Source organism: Megalops cyprinoides, chromosome 12 (assembly GCF_013368585.1).
Source record: "Megalops cyprinoides isolate fMegCyp1 chromosome 12, fMegCyp1.pri, whole genome shotgun sequence".
NCBI lineage: Eukaryota > Metazoa > Chordata > Actinopteri > Elopiformes > Megalopidae > Megalops > Megalops cyprinoides.
Window position 1 is genome coordinate 1,378,062 of NC_050594.1, and position 24,926 is coordinate 1,402,987.

Consider the following 24,926-nt stretch of genomic DNA (forward strand, 5'->3'; position numbering starts at 1 on the left):
TGCCAATTTAGAAAGCCGCTGTCAAAGGCAGAGGAAACGGAGGTTCTTTCCTGTCTGAGGCGTGGTCGCGGTTTCCTGCTGCAGTTTGCCTTTATGCCTCACCTCCACCCCGCTGCCTCGCTTCCACCCCGCCTCACTTCCACCCCGCCGCTTCACCTCCACCCCGCCACCCCGCCGCCTCACTTCCACCCCGCCGCCTCGCCTCCACCCCGCCGCCTCGCCTCCACCCCGCCGCCTCGCCTCCACCCCGCCGCCTCACTTCCACCCCGCCGCTTCACTTCCACCCCGCCGCCTCGCCTCCAACCTGCCGCCTCGCTTCCACCCCGCCACTTCGCCTCCACCCCGCCGCCTCGCCTCCACCCCGCCGCCTCGCCTCCACCCCGCCGCTTCACTTCCACCCCGCCGCTTCACTTCCACCCCGCCGCCTCACTTCCACCCCGCCGCCTCACTTCCACCCCGCCGCCTCGCCTCCACCCCGCCACCTTGCCTCCACCCCGCCGCCTCACTTCCACCCCACCGCCTCGCCTCCACCCCGCCACCTTGCCTCCACCCCGCCGCCTCACTTCCACCCCGCCGCCTCACTTCCACCCCGCCGCTTCACCTCCACCCCGCCACCCCGCCGCCTCGCTTCCACCCCGCCGCCTCGCTTCCACCCCGCCGCCTCGCCTCCACCCCACCGCCTCACTTCCACCCCGCCGCCTCACTTCCACCCCGCCGCCTCGCCTCCACCCCGCCGCCTTGCCTCCACCCCGCCGCCTCACTTCCACCCCGCCGCCTCGCCTCGACCCCGCCGCCTCACTTCCACCCCGCCGCCTCGCCTCGACCCCGCCGTCTCACTTCCACCCCGCCGCCCGCTGTCCCTGTGCTGGCATCACAATGGCCGAGCGGAGCCACACACAGGACTGACCACCGGGATTCTCCATCACAGCATGAACAACAACCAGGCTTCACACCACAGGCCCAAGGCACTGCAAAGGGATTTATTAACTGAAACCATCAGAGTAATAAAGTCTTCACATACATATTATACATGACACATATCAACAGAAGCCCATACATATATGAGAATATTATTGTTATTCAAAGGTCAGAGAATGATTGCAGGTGATGTAAACTATAATACAACAGGATGGCAATCATGACTGTACAACACCAGTAGAAACATGGGCAATGAGAGAGGCAATGCAGACAGATATGGCAAAAATGGCCAACGGCTGGCGGCAGCTTTGGATTTGGTTAAAATGCTAAAAAAGGACCAGCCCCCACTGAGTCCTGAGAAAACGAGCTGAAAAGGAAGACAGAAAGAAGGACGAGGTGTCACGTTCGGTACGGCTGTCACCTCCCTACATGCAGCTAACGGTGTGAGAGAATTTAACATCATGAGGACTGCAGTGTATACACCAGGCAGGGCTTCTCCTGTGTGTGTTTGTGTGTGTGTGCGTGTGTGTGTGTGTGTGGGGGGGGGGGGGTAGGCACTGCCAACAACACAGGCTCCCCATCACTCAATCCCCAGAATCAAGGTCAGTAATATATTCACAACAAGCATGCAATATAAATATAAAATCATACTAAATATATTTCAACTCCTCTTAAATAAAAAAAATCTTGTTTTCTTTTTTAAAGGATCCTAAGGTTAGTTCAGAAAAGCTCAGAAAAGAAAAGCATGCTCCCCAGAAAATATCTACGTTTGATTTGCCTAAATGGTTCCGAATGTCCACATGAAGCAGATCTCAGCTCAGCTGTGTGAAGCTTGCAGCAGTCTGACTGGCTATTGGCATCACTTTTTCCTCATGGGTATAAACCAGCCAGAGCTCGTAAACAGTCAGGCACTGAAGACTGTATCATTTCAGCCATCCCAAGCATTCCAACCATTCCAAGCCGTTCCCGGTCATTCCAGCTCACTGCTGCACGGCAAACCTCAGAAGCACGCAGAAGATCACAGGATGCAGCGCTTTCCACACGTGAGTTTGGCTGGGGTCGGAGGTCACTGCCGCACAGTGTCTCTACAGTGTGGTGAACTGAGAGAGAGCCTGCCTCAGCTTCTCAGCAATCTGCGAAAGGAAGAGTGCGTTGAGAGCCGTAACGGAGATCCAGTTTTACACAGTGTTACACATGCTACTAAACCATGCGATTAAACACAACAATACCAGCCCTCATATGCTAAAAATGGTTTGTATCTAATGGGCTGGATTTCAAGACCTCAACATGTTTCAGCAGTGCCCTACAGCTACAGGTGAGCAGATGTGCAAAAATCAGGTGCACGTGTGTTTTTGGCCGTCTTTGTTTCAGGTGCATTCCCAGACCTGGCCTTACACTGACATATACACTGTGGTATGTGCTGTGTCTGGATCAGTACTTCAGGGGCTTACCGGTGAAAATATAAAGTGGATGAGACTGCAGTGCAGTGTGCCATTTTATTACAGGGAAAATATTATAAATATTATTATATTATTATATTGAAGTGGAGCTCACAGCAGCAACACCTCCAGCTTCTTGTGTAACGAAACGGGAACTTATACTGTAACTACAATGTCATTTTATTCATCAGAAGAGGGTACACTATGTAAAGCGGTAAATTTCTCATTTTCATAATTACCAAATCTACATGGGGACCCAGTGACACGTGGCAAGTAAAGCAGTTATATTGTTCAGGTTTAGATTTAGAACACCTTGCATAACGTTGTCTAACTTCTCATTCTTTTACTAATTTCCATATGGCTGAACACAGCAAAACAAAAGCAAATGTTTTCTGAGTAAACAACTCAGAAATATCATCACTGAATAATAACCATGACCAAACATGATGTTACATTTCTGCATGGTGGCCTTCTCACATTTCTCTGTTCTTTGCTTATTTTTCTGGAATAAAAAGTGATTTAGTTTAATTATATACTTTTTTTTTATCCTTTCCTTTCAAAGATCTATATCCCTATTTGAACCTAAATGATTAAAGATAAATATGCCCATTAAAAAACACACACCCATTGCATAGCCAAGGTTACCCCCTCCTTACCGATTCGTAGAACTTCACCTGCTCCTCCAGGTACAGCTGCATGACCCTGTTGTAGTCGTAGATACGGTTGCTATGGAAGTGGTTCATCTCAGCTGATGACGCAGACAGGAGATGGGGAAAATGGAAGGTCAGGCAGGCTGGCCACAGATGGCATCTTGCATTAAAAGTTAAAAAGGTTAAAAGGAAGTTTACCGTCAACATACGCATGCACATCAGTGACCTAATTAGGTAAAGAGTAAAAAGTTCTAAAAATTAAATTAAATAAGAAGCACATCCCGAGAATGGAGAAGAGGCTTGTACTGTGGACTCCTACCTTGCAGTGTGAACTGTGAGACACAGTCCTGACACACTTAATTACTGAACTCCTACCTTGCAGTGTGTAGGACATGGTGCTGACATGCTTGGCTAATAGACTCCTACCTTGCAGTGCGTAGGACATGGTGCTGACATGCTTGGCTAATAGACCTACCTTGCAGTGCGTACGACATGGTGCTGACACGCTTGGCTAATAGACTCCTACCTTGCAGTGCGTAGGACATGGTGCTGACGCGCTTGGCCATGGTGAGCTTCTCCTGAGGGCTGATTTTATTGGCAGCAACCATCTTATCTCCCTCCTTCACCTTCTCTATGGCAGCCTGGACAGACACACCATCCCCACAGACTCAATGCAAAGCCTCACATCCAGCAACACTAACATTAGCAAGCTACTGCTTTACAGTTTTATAGCCAATAAGGTCAAGTATCATGCTCCAGAGTACAGAGACAGGAGCTCCACTTGGAGTGAAACATAAATATTTGAGACACGGTTTGCACCCGTGTGCATGTGTGCATGTGTGTGTGTGTGTGTGTGTGTGTGTGTGTGCGTGTGCGTGTGCGTGTGCGTGTGCATGTGCGCGCACGTGTGTGTGCGTGCGTGTGTGTGTGTGTGTGTGTAATAGCCTACATCGCTTCCGCTGCTTACCTTGTGCACGCTGAGAGTGTCAGGGAAGCAGCCCAGCAGGCCTTTGTACTCATTGTTGGTTTCCAGCAGGAAATGCAGATCTTTCTTTGGCTGCAGGAGAAGCACAAACACACACAAAATTACTCTCTTTAAGCAGGCTTGTGAAAGTCTGAAAGACAGATATTATGACATATTTACTTAATTTACAGAACTGAGCTGTGTTTGAGGGGGAGGAGGGGGAAGGGGTGGGCTAGAGTGGGTGTGATCACACAAAATAGTGTTTTAGCGGTGATATGAATTATGGAAGCAGATACAAAATAAACGAAAAATATGGTTCGAAGTTCCTCACCACCCAGTCTCATGTATATGTATTACATATACATATACATGAGACTGTACAAGTACATTGGCTGCACCACCATTTCACGCGTTGAGGCAAACATGCCGAGCAAAGACTTTAGCAGAAGCATCAGCCAGGTCTCTGCTGCAGCTGAAGACCTGAGGAACAGCCACAGGTGATGTTACCTGCTCTTCAACGATGTGCGCAATTTCTTCATACGTTTTTCCTGCCGCTGTGAGGGCGTCTGTGAGTGTGGCTTCCCCTGGAGAAATTACAGAAAGTAGTTTCCAACTCGGTCATCTGCCTGGAATAGTTTTAACAATCTGAGGTCATCTCGTGCAGACATGCACTCGCTTTTCATAGACAGGGCCACAGGTTAGTTCATTTTGAGGCAGTCAGCCTGTTAGCTGACCAGCTATCATGCTCAGTAGGTAGCCAACTCACAGGCCACCTACATCATCACCTAATTATCCAGATAAATAGGCAAACAAAGAATTAGTTATCTCACCAGCTACATCACTAGCTAGCTACTTAAAGCCAGTTTACACCTTAGCCAGGTTAACACACTAGACAGGTAGTGAATGGCTTCTAGCTATAGGCAGTTAATGCACTATCAAGCCACAAAATTCCATTTTCAGCCAGTTATCTTGTTTGCCATTCCAGTTCTACTTTTAACAAAATATCTGTGAAAAGATCTGGTGTGAAATTTCATGACGCTGCATGATAGCGTGACATTGGGCGGAAAGCGTGAGAAAACTCTGCCAACCCTGAGTTACAAGCTTTGCTGGACACACGGTCTGTATCTGTGGTAGCAGAAGCATGCCCAATGTGATGTCACCTGCGTGTGGTAGAGCGTTCAGATCATGTTCAGGTAGGGTTCAAGAAAATTTTCCATTTAAAAAACCCTACATATCTCAAAAATACTTTAGGTAATGACACAAAAAGCACAAGCAATGCAGTGTAGCGAAAAAGGTGTAGGAGGAGTTACATACAGAAAATCTGATGGAATGAGAAGAGGAGGAAGAAGAATTATAACAACAGTAAGTTGTCTTTTTGAAGCCAACTTAAATTCTATCAATTCTATTCTATCAATTCTATCAAAAGTTTCATCAAAAAGTCTTCAGATTCAGATTTTGATATTTACATTAACATAATTGTACAGTAGTTTTTTTTTCACTTGAGAAATACGTGCTTACACAAGTTAGAACTGAAAAAAGAGTTACATTAAAGCATATCTACTTTTCACAGGTGCAGTCATGAGAGAATTGACTATATGAAGACATGTTCTCCCCATTCAGACTCATTTCCCAGGTGTGATTCAGGAAGACACAGTGGGGTAACTCTACCTTGGTATCCACTGCTGCAGAAGACTGAGGACAGGTTCTGAAAAGCCTTTCCGATCCTCTGATATTCTTTCTGTAATGCTTAACAAACACAGAAACACGGGTAATCAGCGCAACACTATCATCCAGTGATGCAGCTCGTTTATATGTCACATTGATTCTTTTCCCCTTACATTGGGGTGCCTATTGATTCTTTTTCCCCTTACATTGGGGTGCCTATTGATTCTTTTTCCCCTTACATTGGGGTGCCTATTGATTCTTTTTCCCCTTACATTGGGGTGCCTATTGATTCTTTTTCCCCTTACATTGGGGTGCCTATTGATTCTTTTTCTCCTTACATTGGGGTGCCTTCTCTCCAGCTGTACCCTCACCACCTGGTGTGTTTGGCAGTGACTGTGTGCAGGCCACGAAGTTGTAGATGCTTTGGGAGCTGAATGCTCAGATTCTTTAAGCACAATTCCTGTACTTTAAACATGAATGAAACTCATCCTCTGGGTTTCCTCTTTGTGCAAACTTGCTTTGGAACGGGCAGGTGTATCTTAGGCTGGTCTCACTGGGACAACCTCTGCACTTGTGCAGAAGCGCTGGAGTGAGACGATGCACTTGCACATAACCAGCAGCTCTTTCTACAGTAAAAACCACAGAGCGCACCACAGCACAGCGCACCACAGCACAGCGCACCACGGCACAGCGCACCACAGCACACCACAGCGCATCACGGCAGAGTGGGCATCGGTTGGAGGATGGCTGCCATTCTATGTCATTGAAGCAGCTTGCAGAGACCTGTCGAATCCCAGGGTGTGTGAGAGCAGTGAGATGAGGAACCCCTGGCGGACCAACCCGCCCCCATCCTCCCTGAGCGTTCAGTGTGAGAGACGCACACAGCAGGTACTTACGTCCTGTGCAGCGTTTCCAGTGCTCCTGTCCAACGCTCAGCAGCTCCTTCACTCCATCGTCCATCGCTTTGGTGAACCGGCCGAATGCCTCACACTTTGTCTCTCTTTAAAAAGCAAGAATCAGACCGTTTCTGAACCCAACATTGCTGTAACATCACGGCTAATGCGACTGTGGCGAATCTATGGCTCTGTGCCAACGCTAATGTACATACTGTGTGGTTATTAAGATATCCTGATGCCAAAAAAACACTATACACAATATACATATATTGGGGCAAAAGTCACAGAATGAAATACTGCTGAAAGGTCACCGAAGTACAGTTAAACCCGTTTAAAGGGAAGGAACACAGCTTACACCACTGTAATGTCCAGGTCTGGCGCCTCCGGCTCGATCGTGGAGAAGATCATCACTCCCACCGTCTCGTCCCTCTCCGCCTTCCTCTTCCCCATCTTCCAATCCTAAGGACATAAGGCCTAGAGGTCAGGCCCCGCCCTCTCTGCAGGTGTGAGGAGCAGCTAAACACATGATCCTGCAGCTACAGCTGCCGTGGCTATATATCCACGCATTACTCAGTTTAGAACTGATACATTTTCCAGACTGGTTATTCTCTTGGAGAGTTTCCTGGTACAGCCCAGGTAAAGTACTCCACCCTGAGGGTAGAACTGCGGCCCCTCGGCCTGGTTCCCCACACAGAAGGCCAGGCTACCTTCTCATCCTTGTAGGTGAGGAAGAGCTGGAAGACCTCGCTGCTGGAGATGACCGGGTGTCGGCACATGCGGGTCACCCAACCCTGCAGACGCTCCATGCGCATCTTAATGAACTCTTCCTCGAAACGGCCTGGGGACAGAGGTACTGTCACTCAACCGCACGCGCCGCACACACACACACACACACACACATACGCGCCGCACGCGCACACACACACACACACACACACACACATACACACACACACACACACACACGTGTGATCACACACTTTACTAATTGTTTGCTAAACGAGTGGCAACAGGCCTTTGTGTTTGGTTTGGTGAGGTCAGATAAGGTGGTTTTCCAGAGAGCGTGATCTCCTGCAATGGTTGCAATGTTTGCACTGTTTCTGTTATGATTCACCGTTTGGTTACATGTAAGCACTGGGATTTAAGGTGCTGCTGCATGGTGTTTCCTGCAGTACGCTGTAAATACGCAGCTCTTAAGGGTTAGAGTTAAGCACTACTGTTGACTCCTTTCTTCAGCGCTGTTTCTGCCTTTTTCCGACTTTCGTTTCTCATCAAAGTTGGTTTTGTTGCTCATAAGAGTTTAATAAATCAAGTATTCTTAGTTTGGTTAGCCAATCAGGATATGAGGAAAGAGGTGAGACCCACAGGCCTTAATAGGACACACATGACCTTTCTGTTAGAGGAGACAGAACTCAGCAGGTCTGTCACTGTCAGTAAGGAAACGGCAGGAGTGAGCGTATCTGAACAGGCCCGGCCACCTCCTTTACCTGTAACCTGTTTGTCTGGTAGGGAGGGGATGGGGATGGCCGATCCATACTTCTCCAGGAGCCTCTCATACAGCCAATCAAAGTGCTTGTATCTGTGATTGACAGGTCTGTTTGTAGTCTGAAAAACAATCACTTCAGGTTTGCAACAGCGTCAGAGGGGCATCTCTAACACAGAGAGATCTGTCATGATCACAATCAAAATAAAAAAGAAATCATTTAGTTTAAAAACTAAAAAACTTTAACATTTTGTAAGTTAACATTGCTTTACTGGTAAACACAGAGGAGGGAGTTACGATGAAAATAAGACTTACAGTGGGCATGACCTGGTATTCGATATAGCTCTTCAGACCATACATTTTGGACCCTTTTTTGGGATCTGCTACGACACACTCCATCTGGAACTCTGGGTACAGCCACACGGGACCCACCTCTCCCACCTAGACGTGTGGAGAGGAACAACGATTCGGATGGTGCAATGGGACAGGGGGTGGGGAGATTCTGGGAGCCCTTTTTAACCGATCATGATTACTGCATTTTCATACAGGTGTTTTACAGTGGATTACTTACATAGATAGATATCTTGTCTTTGCCCTTCGGTGGAAGTTTTGCAAGAAGATAGACTTCTGGACCAGATTTGTGGAAGACTGGAAACCTGAAGGTTGAAGATGTTAAGTGTGAAAAGTCCTGACATAACAGAGAGGGGAGTGGGCTTGGTGTGTGTACTGCGAAGGAAGGCTCTTTTTTTCCGTACTTGTTGAGATTGAGCTTCATGGTCCCGTGTGTCCCTGGCCGGTTTGCCGCCCCCTCGTCCCCCGCCTCAGACTCGGCGTAACCCCCCGTCGACCTGGCGTCGTCCCAGTCGTCATCCCACTCCTCATCGTCTGTGCCACCTGCGAGAGACATCGCCACAGGCTCAGAGCACAGCGCTGGCACAACCAATCAGCTTACAGGAGACAGAGTGACAAAACAGGAACCCTGCCCAACAACAGCAGTGGGCTCTCCTTTGTCATCAGAACATTGGTGTAGAATTTAGTAAAGTTTTGTACTAGAAGTTTTGTACTAGATTTGCTCAGAATATTCAGTATTTTGATCTTTGCCTTTATATTACTGGGACATTATTGGGACTACAGAAACAAAGTGGTGTGTCATGATATCAGCAAAGATGCAAAGAATAAACCAAACTTCCACACTAAATTTGCTGTAAATCTCAGTATTAGCAGAATCTCTCATTTCCCATCTATATGCATAACAGATTCATCTGGACCGATTTTTTCTTTCAGAGTAACATTTCAGATTCGTTGTAGCTGGCAGAAGCACTGGTCCCACCTTGTTTCAAAACGTACCACACTGTCAAGCCACTCAGACCATCATAGCTAGCCTCCTCTCGACCAGCAGCCAATCAGAGTGTCTGAAAGGAGCCAATGCACAAAGCAAAAACACCTGCTCTTTCAATATCTGCTATTGAGCTCACTTTCACTTTGCCTGCCTCACGAGCTCAAATATTTGATCAAGGCCCTGACCGGAAAGCACAGCCGAGGCTCAGAGACGTGGTGACCCAGAATGAGTCTGGCAACCTTAAAATTTCCACATACTGGCAGTAGAATGTAGAGTCCTATCTGCCTGGCAGTTTGAGCTATACTCTGTGCCATGGTGGCAGAGCGAAACGGCGCAGCTGCTCTGCTCGTGTCTCAGATTATATCCCAAAATGCCTGCAGATAATACGTCCAGAAAGGAGTCTACCAATCCAAAGAAAATCATAATACAACAACATGCCGTTTTGAAACTAAACAACCTTCTTTAATTTCTTGCACACAGCTTTTATTTCATTTAAGCAATTGCCGAACATTTTGCATAGGTAACAAATAGAAAGCAAAATAGAAAGCAACTGTTGCCTAAAGCATCAGCAACTCTTTGTTAATGGCAGAAATATGAATGCTATTGTGGCTCTTGTGCACATCAGTGAAGATCAGTAATGCTCACACCTCACATTTCAAAGTTTTCCAAACAGGAAAAACAGGGATGACCTTCCAGGGTATACGTGAATGACCCAGGTACACAGGGACAGGGAGAGATCTTACAATAAGAAGAAGGTGGAAGACAAAAAGCAGTCTTTCTTCATTCATTTATTCAGCCCATCACCTATTTGTTCCTGAACACATTGTAATAAGAAAATACCCCCTTCAGCAAAGCTGCAACCTCACAAAGTCCTGAATGAATAAGTTACATTTAAGCATTTGAAAATGCATGGGAAAATCCCGGCTCAATGGGCTGAGAATCACACTCAGTGATTAGAAGCAGGGAAAAATTAAATACGTCTAAAAATGCGTTGGCAAAAAAAAAAAATCCCTTGAATCAGACAGGGTGGTGGCAGTGAGTCCAGGATAAGTGCACCATACACACTGCCCCCCCCCCGAGCATGCCGTACCCCGAGCACACCGCCTCCTGGTGCTTACCTGGCCCATGGTATGCCTGCGGGTGCTCCTGCACTGTGGGGTTATAGATACTCGTCGAGTGGGTCCGCCCTGACCCCGTGACCTCTGGTTGGGCCACCCAGCTGTTCCTGGAGTTTCCGGCTGAGTCAGCGTTCCAGGGAGACCAGGGGTCATTGCCGTTGCTCGCCTGTAATGGAGTGACCACTGCTTTTTACACCCGGCAGCAATAACCAGCACCAACAGGAAACTGGTTTTATTGTGCTCCTCTATGGTGGTGTAGGTCAAAGTGAGAGATTTCAATCTTCAGATGGATTTTGTGCTATTCTGGACTGGATGATTTTAAAGACCTATGACAAGCATGCTTAAGAAAAAACAGACAAATAAATGAGAGTGTATTGATGAGAATATCTGTTGTATCTCTCTGCAACTACAGTCTTTCTACAATGTGCGTCTGGAGCACGGGATGCTGGGTACTACAGTCTTTCTACAATGTGCGTCTGGAGCATGGGATGCTGGGTACTGCAGTCTTTCTGCAATGTGTGTCTAGAACAGTGGATGCTGGGCACTGCAGTCATCACTGATGAGAGTAAGGTCATGCTGCTGTTCTTATATTACCCAAGGCACATTCACCTACGCCTGGATAAGATGTGCCACATGGGAAAACCAAGCCAATCCGACGCTCATTAATTGTGACTGAAGACACAGACACACGCTACAGTTCCTTACTTAAATGGAGACTCATGGGGAGAGAGAAATGAAATTATTACATCTCATCTGCACAAACCTGATCTCAAACCCCTGAGGGCTGAGAAACGCAGAGACAGACGACAGAACGCATATTTTCACTCAGAGCAGAGGCTAAGGGGAACGTCTGTAAGCTGATTTCCTTTTTAAACCTGTGAAACCTCTCGGTGAAGAGTTAAAGAGCAAAAGCTGAATCACCCCCATTACCGTGCAGACCACTTAAAGGCATCGGCCGTGAAAGCTCAGGACGAGCAGCTCTCAGAGCCTGGGTGTTTCAGCGAACAGCGTGACTCTACAGACTGCTGACGAGGGCTCCGGGAACCTGCCGTCCGTCTCTGATGACGAAAGACAATTTCCTGTTCTGTGACTTTCCTTGGCCTTCACTTTTGCGGGATGAAGGGGCTTTTAAATCCCTTTCCACTCACCGTCTGCTTTTCTGCCACACGCTTAATGGTTACTTACATCAATAGATCTGGCCTTGAGGCCGCAGAAGTACAAGCCTCTAGTGCCCGTAAACATCACTGCACTGGTCTCTAGAGATGAACACTGCCTGCATGTGCTCTGCAGGCCAAGGCTATGTATTATTAATAACTCGTAATGAAACCCTAGATGAGGTTACGTTACAGGCAAGACTCAACCACTATTGTTTTTTGCAATCCAAGTAAAAAATAATTTAATAGCATTACAAAGAAAAGCTAAATACAAAACAACTGACCACCATAAGCAGAAGCTGCCCATGCACAGCTGTATGTTCAAAGAAAGGTCACACTGCAGGGAAAGAGCATTAGCAGGCCGCTCTGTTTAAACGGGCCTGCAGTGACAGATGCACGTGGCCACACCTCTCCCAGGAAGCCTCAGAGATAGAGCAGCACCAGGCTAACTGCAGCTACTACATTTGCATAGTGTAAAAACAGCTATAAAGAGATAAAGGCCAACACACAGGAGTCACATCACCTCCTAATCTCTCTTCCTCATGATTAAATATAACACCAATATTCACCAGCCTGTATTCAACGGTCCCATTTTAGAATATACATCTCTTGAAGCACGTCTACCGCATTGAAGAAATGAAACCTTGAAACAGACCAAACCTGTTGTTCTGTACTTGGACAGTGGTGAATTTGAAACGACTTAACAGGGAACATGAAAAGGACAAGGGCATCTGTCTAAGGTCAGCTCAGTGGTTTATTCTGCAGTATTTGGAAATGGAAATGATTTCAGACACCCGTCACCCTTCTCTTAAGGGTAACAGATTTATGGTTACAGTACAGCGGATGACGGCACATCCCCGCAGAGAAATCAAAAGGCCGTGAAGGCGGCTGTGACTCCTTCCCCAAAATCATATGCGCAAAAACAGCTGAAGACTGATAAAAGCACTTCTGCTTTTCTGCATTTCTAATAACAGCACATTCTTTGGGTGTATCTGGGTGAAATGAGCCGTTTGTGTGTGAAAAGACCACAGAGCTCCAGGTGCCGGGCTGTGATGCCTCTCTGCTCTGACAGAGAGTCTGCCTGTGACGGCGTGCTGTAACCGACCCCGCTGCGACAGAGCCGCACGCTCGCCCCGCTGTGACACAGGGCCGCATGCTCACCCCGACACAGGGCCACATTGAACCAGCAACCTTTTGGTTACAAGCCCTGCTCCTTAGCACTGTTCTACACCGCCACCCTATTTATTCTTTACAACACCCACAAAGAACAGCTGACTCCACAGGACAGCAGGGCGTGGCAGAGATTGGAGCTGTCATGTTCTCCTGAACATAGAGATTACATGAACAGCAACAGAGCTAAGCTACAGCACCTAGCAGAATCTTTGGGATTTGTACTGTGAGATCCCATCATACCTCTTCCCACTGACAACTTAAATGCTGCTCTGACTGACAACCAGGATGGTGGCTCTGTCAAATAAAATGACATCCATGAAAGACCCCCCCCCACTCAACCCTCCTTACAAACACAAAGATTCAAACGTTCCAGTATTCTGCCCTCATCACTGAATGGTGCTGCACCACTGGCAGCTCTTAAACACCTTCGCAGGTATTAGGATAATTGGAGAGCAACAGCCAATCAGCCAATCAGCAACAGCCTTCAATAAAACTGTTAATGGGTTCTCATTAATGGGCACTCAAGAAAGTGAATTGCTCTTATTTAAAACCTGGGGTTTCAAAACAGGCACAGAAAATGAAATAATTTTAATAACTGTATTAAAGGTCTGTATTTTTAATATAATTAAACTAGACTAAATATTCAAAAATTTCAGCATTCAGTCCTCATTACTGACATTGTGTTACTCTGTTGGCAATTTCTGCTCTTATTTAAGCCATTAGGTTAAACCCACAGGTGTGCAAATCAAAGGAATTCCTCTCTCATTAACTTGCACACCTGTGGTGATGACTTAGAGTTAGATATACAAAGGCTAAAAGACCCGCACCACTTCATGCTGAAACCTTTTAAAGCTTTAGCTTCATCTTTATTTGTGTGTACATTTAAACACCTTTCAAAAAAAGTGTGCAGCTTTCAGAAATGTAGGCTTTTGTTTGACAAACGCATTCCAAACTAAAGGCAGGAACCAGTTCTATTGAAAATGTACAGCTCTTCTAAGATTTACTGCCACAAGATAAGAACAATCCTATGTGAAAACAGAGGCACTGATTAGAAGTGTCTCTACAATGTCTACAGCATCTACACAATTCAAATAGCATTCAAATGGAGAGAAGTGGGTGAGGGAGGATGCAGAAATGGAGGAGAATCTGATACAAACACTTAGATTGACTTTCATCACAATTTACTACAATTTCACTAGTTCACACTCCGCACTTTCAAACTTCACACCTTTGGAAGCAGAGAGTATGCACAGAGCTGCGTGAGGGTTTGCTGACAGCCACTGCTCACCTCTGTAACACAGCTGCTACAATACGTGCCAAAGGGAATTCCTGATGGATAATCTGTCTGCATGCAGTAAAACTCACACATAAGATCAGTCAGTGGTGTCTCAATCTGAGATTGCATCTGATCATCTCTGTCCCTAACAACTCCACTCGAACGGCCGGGATGTTCACCATTGTCCTGCTAGTGGCACCTGCTGAAGGAAAACTTCCTGCTGACCTGAACCCATGCCAAAGGAGCATTCTTTTATTACCTGACCTGAACCAAACCTGAAACGGTTTAAAATTTACATACATGGTCCTGTCTGATTATCACTAACAAATGTTCCATATTTATGTATATGAAGGACCGAAAAAGCATAGATAATATGAGAAAAATATCTGCCATTTTCACTTTTGAAAGTGAAATGAGTCAGGCAGGAGTTTCATGGTGCAGTACCTGGTAGCCGGTGGTGGTGGTGCTGGGTTGATCTGGGAAGTACTCGTATGTGGAGTCTGGCGTACCTGCTTGCCCTCCGTCCAAGGACCCGGGGCAGAGCTGGAGGAGACACATAGAGTGACATTCTGACATGTCTCTGCATACAGGTGGAATATTCTCAGAATGGTGACATCTTACACTTAAGGTATCTGATCTGCCTAATTATGCGCACTCATTATGGAAACACGTAAATCATATAAATATGGTAAATGGTTGTGAAGTGAAAAATAACCGAGAGGTCCTTCAGACAGATTCTTTGGCCTGGAAAGAGCTCTCTCCACCTCGGCGTGGACTTGCTCTGAGATATGGTAAGAGACACACTGTGATAAGCCGCTTAAGTATTTTAAGTATTAGTTATAAAAGACACACTGGTTTCCTGTGTGTTCACAATTCATTTCAGCAAACACAAACCTAAAAAGTGGACTATTCAATACTTAAACTAGAGAAAATATGGCCTCTCCTGATAAAGGTCCTTACATTGTATTTGAATTTTAAGACTTTAATGAAGTTAAGATTCACTTCCAGATCAAACTGATGATGAACAGTTGAATTGTAATGGAAGGCAGGGGTAAAGGCATGGTTTGAGCGGGTAGGTGTTACAGATCAATGATTTCCAGGACACACTGCAGTACTACCCCACTGAGCATCTCAACATCAGACCTAAAAGAATCACCCAATGAAAATACCCAGAAACAGCATGTATCATTCCTGTGACTGCGTTGCAGACACAGTCATCAGGGAAAGTTCACTGTAAAAACATAAGAAACAAACTTCCTGAAACACTAGTACTGGCATCTGAACTGACCTGGTAAATACGGCTGCGCAAACATCTGAGATCAGTATCACCTCTGAAAGAGCAGCCCTCACCTGCATCCAGGGCAGGATTTACTGAGGTCATCACAAAAGATACGGAAACAATGCCAAAAGCAAGGTGTCTTAAGCACCACCTGATGATAGCCACACATTCCTGACCACACCGCTTTACTCTGGTCACATTCTTTCACCAATGCAGGTTCAGATTGGATTGTTTATGATGTCATTTCCTCTTGGTTTCTTTTACACAAAGTGTGCTTGTCTGAAAAACAAATGGTAAACTCCATATGGCATTGATTGGGTTGTGCTCTCTGACTGGGAGAAGGAAAATGGCAAAACACAGATGATGCTACACCAAACACAATGTCTCAGAGGATAATACACCTAAAGTACAATGTTTCACAGGACACTACAGCCAAAGCACAGCGTTTCAGATGACACTACACTAACGAGTGCATGTTTCAGAGGAAACTACACTAACGAGTGCACTGTATGTAAAGCACTGCCAAACAGCCCTGAGGCCGAGGGAGGAAAAACTTGCTGATTTCCAAACTGGAAAAACAGGCCTGGTCTGGCAGTTTCCGTCTCTCCCTGCACCGTGTCTGCTACGTGACCCACACGGCACACCTCAGTCACCAGGTCCCTGCTATCCACCCGCCCCCTGACCCCCCAGCTGCACCGATCCACAGCCTTCATCCACAGTGTGTCCGATACACAGGGCTATGGTTAGAGCACTGATCTCTCCATCTCGCAGCCAGATATCCCCTCAGGAAGGACACTGCTGCTACACACAGGACCAAGGTCATTTTCACCTGAACTCTAACTCTCTCTCTCTAAGAATTTCAATGGGAACCGCAAATGTAAACAGCAAACAGCAAAAAAAATGCCCTGGATAAGTATTGGAGGCATTCAGGCAGTTTCAGCTCTCCTAACAGTGAGTTCATTCACAGCCAACACTTTGACTTCAATGGCCGCTGTGTGTCTGTATTAAAACCTCCTCAGATCAAATACGCTGAAACTTACATATGAGCTGAATTCCTCTGTGCTGATATTCAAATGTGATTATCTGAGGACAAACTAACACCTGGCCTGCATTCAACATGGCTAAAATACAGAATACCAGGATGGTGCAATCACAGCATGGCCCAGAAAAACAGGACATTATCATTGGCCAATTGTACCGCTGCATTTTTCCCCCAGGGGTGCCGTTGTTGGTGATTCTCTTACCTCGATGTAATCTTCTGGAACCAGCCCCCTTTCTCCTCTGGAATTCTGAGCTTCCACCCAGCCTCCACCTATGTTCTGACATAAAGGTTGCGTGAGATGCTCACAGGTGCCACAGATCACACACCATAATGTTTGGATGAGGAGAAAATATGGACAGATTAATATGCAAGATACTTCTCTCATCTCAGATGATTTTTTTTTTTTGCTTCTTTGTCCAATATGTGGAATACATTCACTTTCGTGTTACTTTTATATTTCAAATAAAGGAACTGTCATAGTTTTCTCAGGTCCTGCCATTTCATCCAACCCTGAAATTCTAAAAAGGGTCTGTAAAGTGTGCCAATAGCACCTGCTTTTTTTGAGAGGATATCGTTTTTCTTCCATTTCATATAACAGTGCATTAGGTAACAGGAAGAAACGCAATAAAAGGTATAATTTGATATTCTGCATTATGTATGTCACCTTGATGGCTAAGAGTGACCCTTCACAAACCGACGGACGGAGTTAACTATTGAGCTCTCAGATGCTTGGTTTATGCAGGATGAGACTGCAGCACTTCATTCCACAAAAACACATCCACCTCCTTCCACTGAATTACCACAGAAGCTCGGGGCTGCCTTAGCTCCAGTTATGTCATCAGAGGTTGAAGACGGGGTCAGATCTGGGTCAGATTCTCTTCCAAGGCATCGCTCCCAGCCATCAGGGTAATGACTGTATTCACTAATGCACACACTGTCACTGCATAAGTCCTTTAATAGTAGACTCTTAAATAAGGCCAAAGTGGACATGTCCTGTTTAGACTAAAGATGAGAGCTGATGAGATGGTTATCATGGTGAAGTGATGCGGAGGTCATGTGCTGGAAGGCGGAGCCAGGTTAGGTCATACTCTCACCTGATTGGTGACTGTGATTGTCTCGCCCTCCTTCACTGTCAGCTCATTGTTTCCAGGTTCGGCAGTGAAGTCATACAAAACCTGAGCCTAAACACACACACACACGCACACACGCACACACACACACACACACACAAGACAAATCAGGATTACAACTATTACAACAGGATTATACTAATTACTAATAACATTCATAACAACTGTAGCAGATGTGTCAGATTTGGGTTTAATTCAAGCCCAAAATGTTTCAATGTGTCAAATCAAAATACATTTACCATAATGCAGAACTATATTCTAACCGCATGAACTACAAGGCTCAAAGAGAGAAAAAATGTTAATGAAATGTGTTATTAGAAAAGTGTGTTTCCTCCGGATTATCCATTAGGCAGCCTGGTCTTTAGCCTATTATCACTGCTTGTGTAACAACCCAGGAGTCCTGTCTTATGTGAAAACATTTATTAGGATCAGGTGACTATTCCATTGTTTTGAAACGGAGTGAAAAACACAGCCTGCTTTTCCAGTGAGTCATTCTCCATCTTCAGATCTAGTTTCATTTTAGTTACGAAGTATGAAACTACAGTCTCACAAAAGCTGCTGATAAACTCACAAGTTCCACATGAGTCACATATGAAAATGATCACAGAGGCATTCAATGGAAAAAGCTTCTGCTACCATTCAATCTGACTAACAGCTCTATCTGGCTTGTGTTAGACTACAGGAGGGTGGGTTTGATTTAAGCTCACAGGGCATGACCTCCAGACATAGGTCAAAGCTCTATTGTGCATGGAGTTTATAGATACATCATATAACTGAGATTTTAAGATCTGACAGTGGTTCATCTTGTCAAGCTGGTAAGGTTTTTAAGACAGCTCTTTGTTTTTTAAAGATCTTTTCTAAGCTGAGCTCTCTTGCAGGGAGGTATAACGACTCTAGCTTGCTTCTGCAAACAGACCCACGGCTTTGAAAAATAGAACAAAATGACTGTTTTGTTTCACTGAGAATTTGACTTGATTCAATAAGAGATTTTACCGCTTGCTTTTTTCTTTCCACACTGGTCTTCTCAAGTGATTTTACCTCAGAACAAGGTAAGGCTCACTTAAGACTATATATTTCCTTTTTAAGCACATTGGGACAACTGCTAAACTATTTAATATTCACTTACACAGCACCAATGTGGTGAAAACAAATACTTAATACAAATATAAACACTCAGAGAGCAACTGTCTGGCCTTAAAGAGTGTAAATGTAAAACTAAAGAACTACACTTCACTAAAAGTCAGCCACTGTTTGATTATTGCAACAACCATAATCACAATGGCAGAAACTACTGTATGTCATCACTATATGTACTGTCTGTAATCACATTTGGGTCCTTGAGAAGCAATACTAAAGTAAACAGTAAACTGCTTACCACTCAAGAACACAGTTAGGAACCAGTAAGAATTCCAAAAAGCTGGGCTGGAATTACCTTATTCCTCACAAAATCATGACATCACTAACCATAGAGGTCACCTTACAGAAATACCACCATCTCTGTTCTGTTTCACGGCTCAGAGCTTTCCAAAATGGTTCTTTGGGTTTTTCTGAGCTTCCACAGCTTTATCAGTTCCCTCCTGACAGTGTCAGGTTACTTTTCTCACTCTGCCCCTATATTTCAGCTGCACATGCAATTCAGCACAAACTTTGTTACACTATGTTCAGGATTAGATAGTGAAATAAGATAGAGACACAGTTAATAATTTCATGTTGTTATAAGTTCTGCATGAACACAAATACTGTATAAAATGTTGGTACTTGATATTCGGTAATTTATCATTTTGGTCTCAGCATACACTCAATATTAATTATTCAGTAGCAGTCCTAATGACAGCACTCTCTCTCACCACTCCAGCTATTGCAGGGATATGCTGTTTGCAGCAGGAACACTAAGGACCACCTGTAGCTCTTTAACTTGCATTATTATTCACACAGTTGGAAAATTTTTGGTTTGAATATAAAGTGTAGGGCAATGTCCATGGATCTAAACACAAAACAGTCACTTCCTCCAGGCAAAGAAACACACTGAATCACAGTCTAATACAGCTAATTAACCAGTGGCAGCCATGACTCTTTCTATAGCTTTCCCAAATGTGGATAACTAGTATCTGCAGGACTGTCCACAGTGACTTTTACCAATAGCAACTTACGTTCCAGGGGCTTCTGAGCCGACACTGTTACTCTCAGTAAACCCCCATTCAGCAGTAAACACACACACACACATTATAGATGAATACTGTTTCACAACTGCAGGTTGACTCTTCGTTGTTGTGACACTACCCCAGGCTGATGGGGAACATTTGGGTTACGCTCAATTTAAGATATTATGACTTTGTTTACGAGATAAGAAGTGGATTATGGTGAGCCCAAGTTGGCATAACACACGTAGCAGTGATAGCCTGTACACAGAGTTACCCAGCTGCTTCCTGAAATCCACTAAACAATTCCATAGTTTCACAGTTTCACACAGGAGCTACAGCGTCACAGCACACGATGTCGTCTGACTGCAGTCCAGCGTTGCTGATCTGTGGGTCTGTGGGGTCTAAGCCAAAACTGATAGGGTTTTTGCACTGGAACCTGGTGTACAGGTCTGCACCTGGTCTTGGACAGAGGTTATCAATCAGCCTCCACACCACTGTTTACAGTTCCTTACGTAAAGTCCCCTCTTACCTATAGGTACCTATCTTAGGTCAGAGGTACACTCAGTTACCTCAGAGGTAGATATCTCATAGTCATTTTTTTAACAACCTGAGAAACAGTACTTACAGTTTATCACATCCTTTTTCTTTCATTTTAAACCTGGTTTAACCAGCTGAACTCAGTTCCCCTGCCAGCTCTGCTGAGCAAATCTGACCAGGATGCTGGTTTCTGAGAGGACCGCTGTGCAGTGTGGCATTTCAGAGGGGAAAGTCCTAAAGCTCAGGAACTGAGTGGACTGTGTGTACAGTCATCAACCCCTGGTGCTCTGTAACACCTCAGCGTAAACCTCACCTCTGTGTACAGAGCACACTTTGAGGCCAAGTCTCCGAGGAAACTGAGAATGCCCTGTGGGGATTTATACATGGAAACCCTCCACACATTAAAGAGGAAAATACATAAAATATAATACAAGATGGTATATAAAAATGAATAAAAAAATGAAAACTCACACAATGAGAAAAACATATATTCAGGTATTTTAAAACACAATTGAGGCACACATTTCAATGTGTAGTTTTGAAAATAAAATTTGCACACTTAAAGTCTACTACAGGTGCATGAGGAAGGAAAAAATAATGAATAAACAGCTCTCACACACTGACTCACACTAAACTCCATTTCTTTCATTCAACAGTCACTAAAGTTTTGGATTTACGCACCTACATGAGAGCATACTGTCTGTATGACTGAAACTTCATTAATTGTTTTGTAAAAGAACTCAGTAATTAAAGCAAGAATCAGAGGGCAAACATTTTTTGACTAAAAACACACAATATGAAAACTGCCATTCCTCGGTTGCAGCAGTATGGTAAACCATGAGACAAGCCTTCAAGCCTGTCCAGCCTAATGGTGACTGGTCAAATGGTTCTGCTGGGTAAGGGAGTTACCCTGTAAAATGACACTTTTAGACACACAATACAGGTAGGAGTAGTTAGTATAAATTACACAATAACCCTGTGAGGAATGTGGTGAGGTAATTTCATTATGGGAAATTTTCAGTGGAAAGCATGCAAGGCATTTTCCCATTCTCTCTGCCCCTATTCATCACATGCATATCATCAAAGCACTCAGACTACATGAACATGCTAGATCTGTCCACTGGTGAACTTATTCACAGTCAGGTCAGATTAATACAACAGGGTTATTTCAGATGGGAGCCCTGGAGACCCCACTGAAATGAGCAGTGAGCACTGTGCACTCAGCATCCTCTCCTGAGTGCACAGCCACAACTTCAATCCCCCTTACAGTTACCGTGACAAGTCACAACACATCATCTATGCTGACGATGCATATCACTCCATTCGTGATTTGATTCTTGTTTTTCAACACAGCATGATATAACAGCCGAACCTTACAGCTGAAAATCAGGAAAACAGTTGTAAAGAGCTTACTGAACATGTCACACTTTACTGATCTTCCAACAATCCAAAATATAAGAACTAAAAACCACCTTTCTCCTGGCCTTACCACAGCTCTCTCTCTCCTGTACGTGTGGTTACACCAGAGCACACTGTATTGGGGTTATCTTCCTCACTCAGGAAGTTACACTGACACATTCTGTTTGTGCTTATTTTAACCTGAGGTTGTCAGATGAGTGACAGGGTGTGATTAGTGACTTCCCAGTTTGAGCTAATTAAATAAGAACCTCCACCATCACTTTACACAATCAAGGCATTCAAATCTATTCTACCATGACAGCATAGCCTGAATTCTGGTTAAGCTAAGGAGCTACAGCAACAATTTAATTCAGAAATTATTTTAATGGACTGTATGCTGGCATGGACATACTTTTGAATGTGCAACGTACAATTTAATGAACATACAATGTACATATGTCAAAAACAGAGCATATTTAATTCCATGCCTTGTTAATATAAAGGATCTATGAGTTTGCCCAAGGTAAACAGGTAGCAGGTAGGATTCAGCAAGAGGCTGCAGCCTCTCCCCTACAGTTATGTATTTTGGAAAGTGTCAAAGTAAAGACCAAAGTGGAGTCAATGCAACGTTCTGCATCTAAAACTCTCTTTCACTGACCATAGTACACAACGGTCATACGATGTCTCCTACAATACAACTTGCTGCTAAACGAGTATACATGCGTTAACAACGACTGCGCCTTAATCATAAAAATAATTATTGATTTGGCCCAACAGGTGGTATTTTAAAGGCACGTTTTAACAATTACACACTGATTTTTTTTCACTAAATGATAATCAATATCTTTATGGTCATTTGAACTAAAGAAAACGATGGTGGTCCAAGATTAAAAATGAAAACATACGTTCAATGAAACCTTCAAAAGATAAGCAATGGCAAAGTAAAGGTATGTTTGTGTATAGTGTCAGGACACACGTACACCACCAAGCGCAGAATTCTCCTACACCTGCAGAATCCAGGATTTTATATTACTAATCACAACTTCACGCAGCTTTTTGTAACAATTTATGACTCATAGCTTTATCAGGTCCGAAAACATTAATTTATTAATCTCTCCGTCGTGCGAGCGGCTTTGGTAAGGGACTCGCCATTTATGACGAACAAACAGTACGTTGTTCTGTGATGACGGGGAATTAAAATTTGACAGTCGCAAAAGCAAATGTGTTAAAAGTGTCAGGCTGATTTTTAGCTCTGCTGGATACCGAAGATGGTAAGTCATTCTTTGTTTCAGGCTGACATTGTCTTTTAGTACGTGTCGTATCGCCGGTGCTATGAAAACGCCAGCTGACTGTTCACCAGGGAGTGCGCTTGCGAGTATTGAAAATGCACCCTACCTTGTTTGCCATTATGGTCGCATTTATACAGCGTGTCAAAAACCTTGAAAAGTTGCGGTGTTCGAATCCTCAAGCCAGCATTTCTTCACCGGTCACGAAAACAAGGACTGCGGCTAACCTAAAGTTTAATACATCCCTAATTAAAGATCGCTCTTTGAACCAGGTAAGGAAGATATAGATTTGCAAACTTCCGTGCGAGAAAGGCAGCGCAGTTCAGCATTTCCATGGATTGATCGTCGGTGTTGCTTAAGCGAAACTGCGCGTCTTCCGCGGTCGCTCAAAACAAACCCGGAAACACACTGGAATCTCGCCAAGACATTAATGACAACTTAGTTAAGAGTCCATGGATACCGTTGAACAAATTCTCCACAGTTTTAGCTGTTATTGCATCGGAGTTCAAAACAACATGTGATCACTGCAACAGAATGTTAATTTGATCAATGCAAACCCGTTTTTGAAAGTGGGCCTTAATCAAGAATCCACCGACAGGAAGCTTTAGTTTTCTTATTCCTACAATTACGACCACAACTACTCCTACTGTTGCTACTGCTACTACTAATAATAGCAATAATAGTAACAATTTATACATAACATGTTTTAATAGACATGTAATTCTGTGGTTTTGAATTTTAAAAAATGCAATAATGCAAAGAATGCAAAAAAATAAATAAAACATAAATAAAATCAGACAACGAAAATGTTTTTTATGAGTTAATGCCTTTAATGAACCCGTTGAAACTGTGGACTGAAGAAAAGTTAAATGTTGAAATGCTGCTGTCTGAATATTTGTAAATATATCGGAATATGTTGAACTCCAACTACTTTCAACCGTTGATAGCAGATCTACGATCAGCTTGCCCATACCCAAGCCCAACTACAACCAGGTAGTGTAAAATTATATCCTGATCCAGGATCAGTTGCCAGTGTGAAAAGTACCTACGCCCTGAGTGGCCACAATGCGACGGGTAACCGCAGGTTTCGCCCCTCCTCCTTCCTTAAAGCCAATTTCATTCCTCAGATGGGAGCTGTCTAATGAGCAGGTGTGGTAAGGCTGCCCTCTACTGGACAGAGGCTGTGTTGGCTTGGAACACACCTGTGTGTTCTGTGTTGTACACAGGATTCAGTGTGGAAATAGGAAAGGAAATAATGTCAATGATTTGTCGATCGTGCCAGCGCGCTAGATCAATAAATCAGTCAGAAGAGTTCACCGTGAGAACGGGTGAACCACGATGACACCGTTTGCAAGAGATACAGTAGTTTGACCCGATGGAGCCTAAAACGTATTAGGCGTATTTTAAAGTGACGTAAACTATAAAAACGCTCACTGTGTTATGATAGCAATAGCTTGAAAACAAATAAATGTAAATTGATATGCCTTTAAATAGTTGATTAAGATGAAGTCGTTGCAAATATATCGTGAGACAAAGTACACAGAAGTGCCATAATGAGCCAGCTCTGTTGGGAAGCTGATGGCAGACTTTCTGGTCTTTTCTGATGTAACAGATCCTGGTTGGAGGAAAAACAGATCAGTTTTGACAGTATTTTTTTTTTTTTTTTTATGCCTCACAACTTCACTGAACGAAAAATGAGAATTGGTTCAACTGCTGTGGATCCCCCCATATCTAAAAAAAGGAAAATGAATAATAAATATTGTTTTTGTACAGCATCGTTAGCAGAATCATTGCAAATCAAGAGATTTTTTTTCTCCCCTAGTTAGCCATAAAACAATCCTTCTAACTGTCCATATTAGCAAATTTTTAGAATTCTGTTATTCAGATAGGAAGCTCCCCAGCTCATATTTGAAATGATTTCGTGGTGTGAAAAACACAGAATATTTGAGTGCATATGGATACAGTCTATATGTAAAGGAGTTACTGGCCATTGGTCTAGGGTAGTGGCTGTACCAGTGAACAGTTAGCCTAGCCAGTG

General features: G+C 44.3%; 1 protein-coding gene across 1 annotated transcript; it reads right to left on the reverse strand.

Annotated features, from left to right (window-relative positions):
• Window positions 1–971: 971 nt before the first annotated feature.
• On the reverse strand, window positions 972–23,244 carry snx9a (sorting nexin 9a). Its single transcript, XM_036542112.1, has 18 exons — window positions 22,998–23,244; window positions 17,491–17,577; window positions 16,599–16,673; window positions 14,520–14,618; window positions 10,473–10,638; window positions 8,771–8,909; window positions 8,587–8,671; window positions 8,331–8,456; window positions 8,020–8,137; window positions 7,240–7,370; window positions 6,888–6,991; window positions 6,533–6,636; window positions 5,640–5,717; window positions 4,479–4,555; window positions 3,975–4,064; window positions 3,534–3,648; window positions 3,014–3,105; window positions 972–2,051 (listed from the first exon to the last, which is right to left on the reverse strand). The coding sequence occupies exons 1-18, from the start codon at window positions 23,007–23,009 to the stop codon at window positions 2,004–2,006; spliced, it is 1,746 nt and encodes a 581-aa protein (XP_036398005.1). The 5' UTR covers window positions 23,010–23,244; the 3' UTR covers window positions 972–2,003.
• Between the last annotated feature and the right edge of the window lie 1,682 nt (window positions 23,245–24,926).

What these genes read in the sequence shown, in the direction of transcription:
- snx9a (XM_036542112.1), bottom strand. An exon ending in AATACCAGGTCATGCCCACT is followed by an intron (nt 8,138 to 8,330) that starts GTAAGTCTTATT and finishes ATTGTTTTTCAG; the next exon opens with ACTACAAACAGACCTGTCAA. An exon ending in CTGCAGCAGTGGATACCAAG is followed by an intron (nt 4,556 to 5,639) that starts GTAGAGTTACCC and finishes TAATTTCTCCAG; the next exon opens with GGGAAGCCACACTCACAGAC.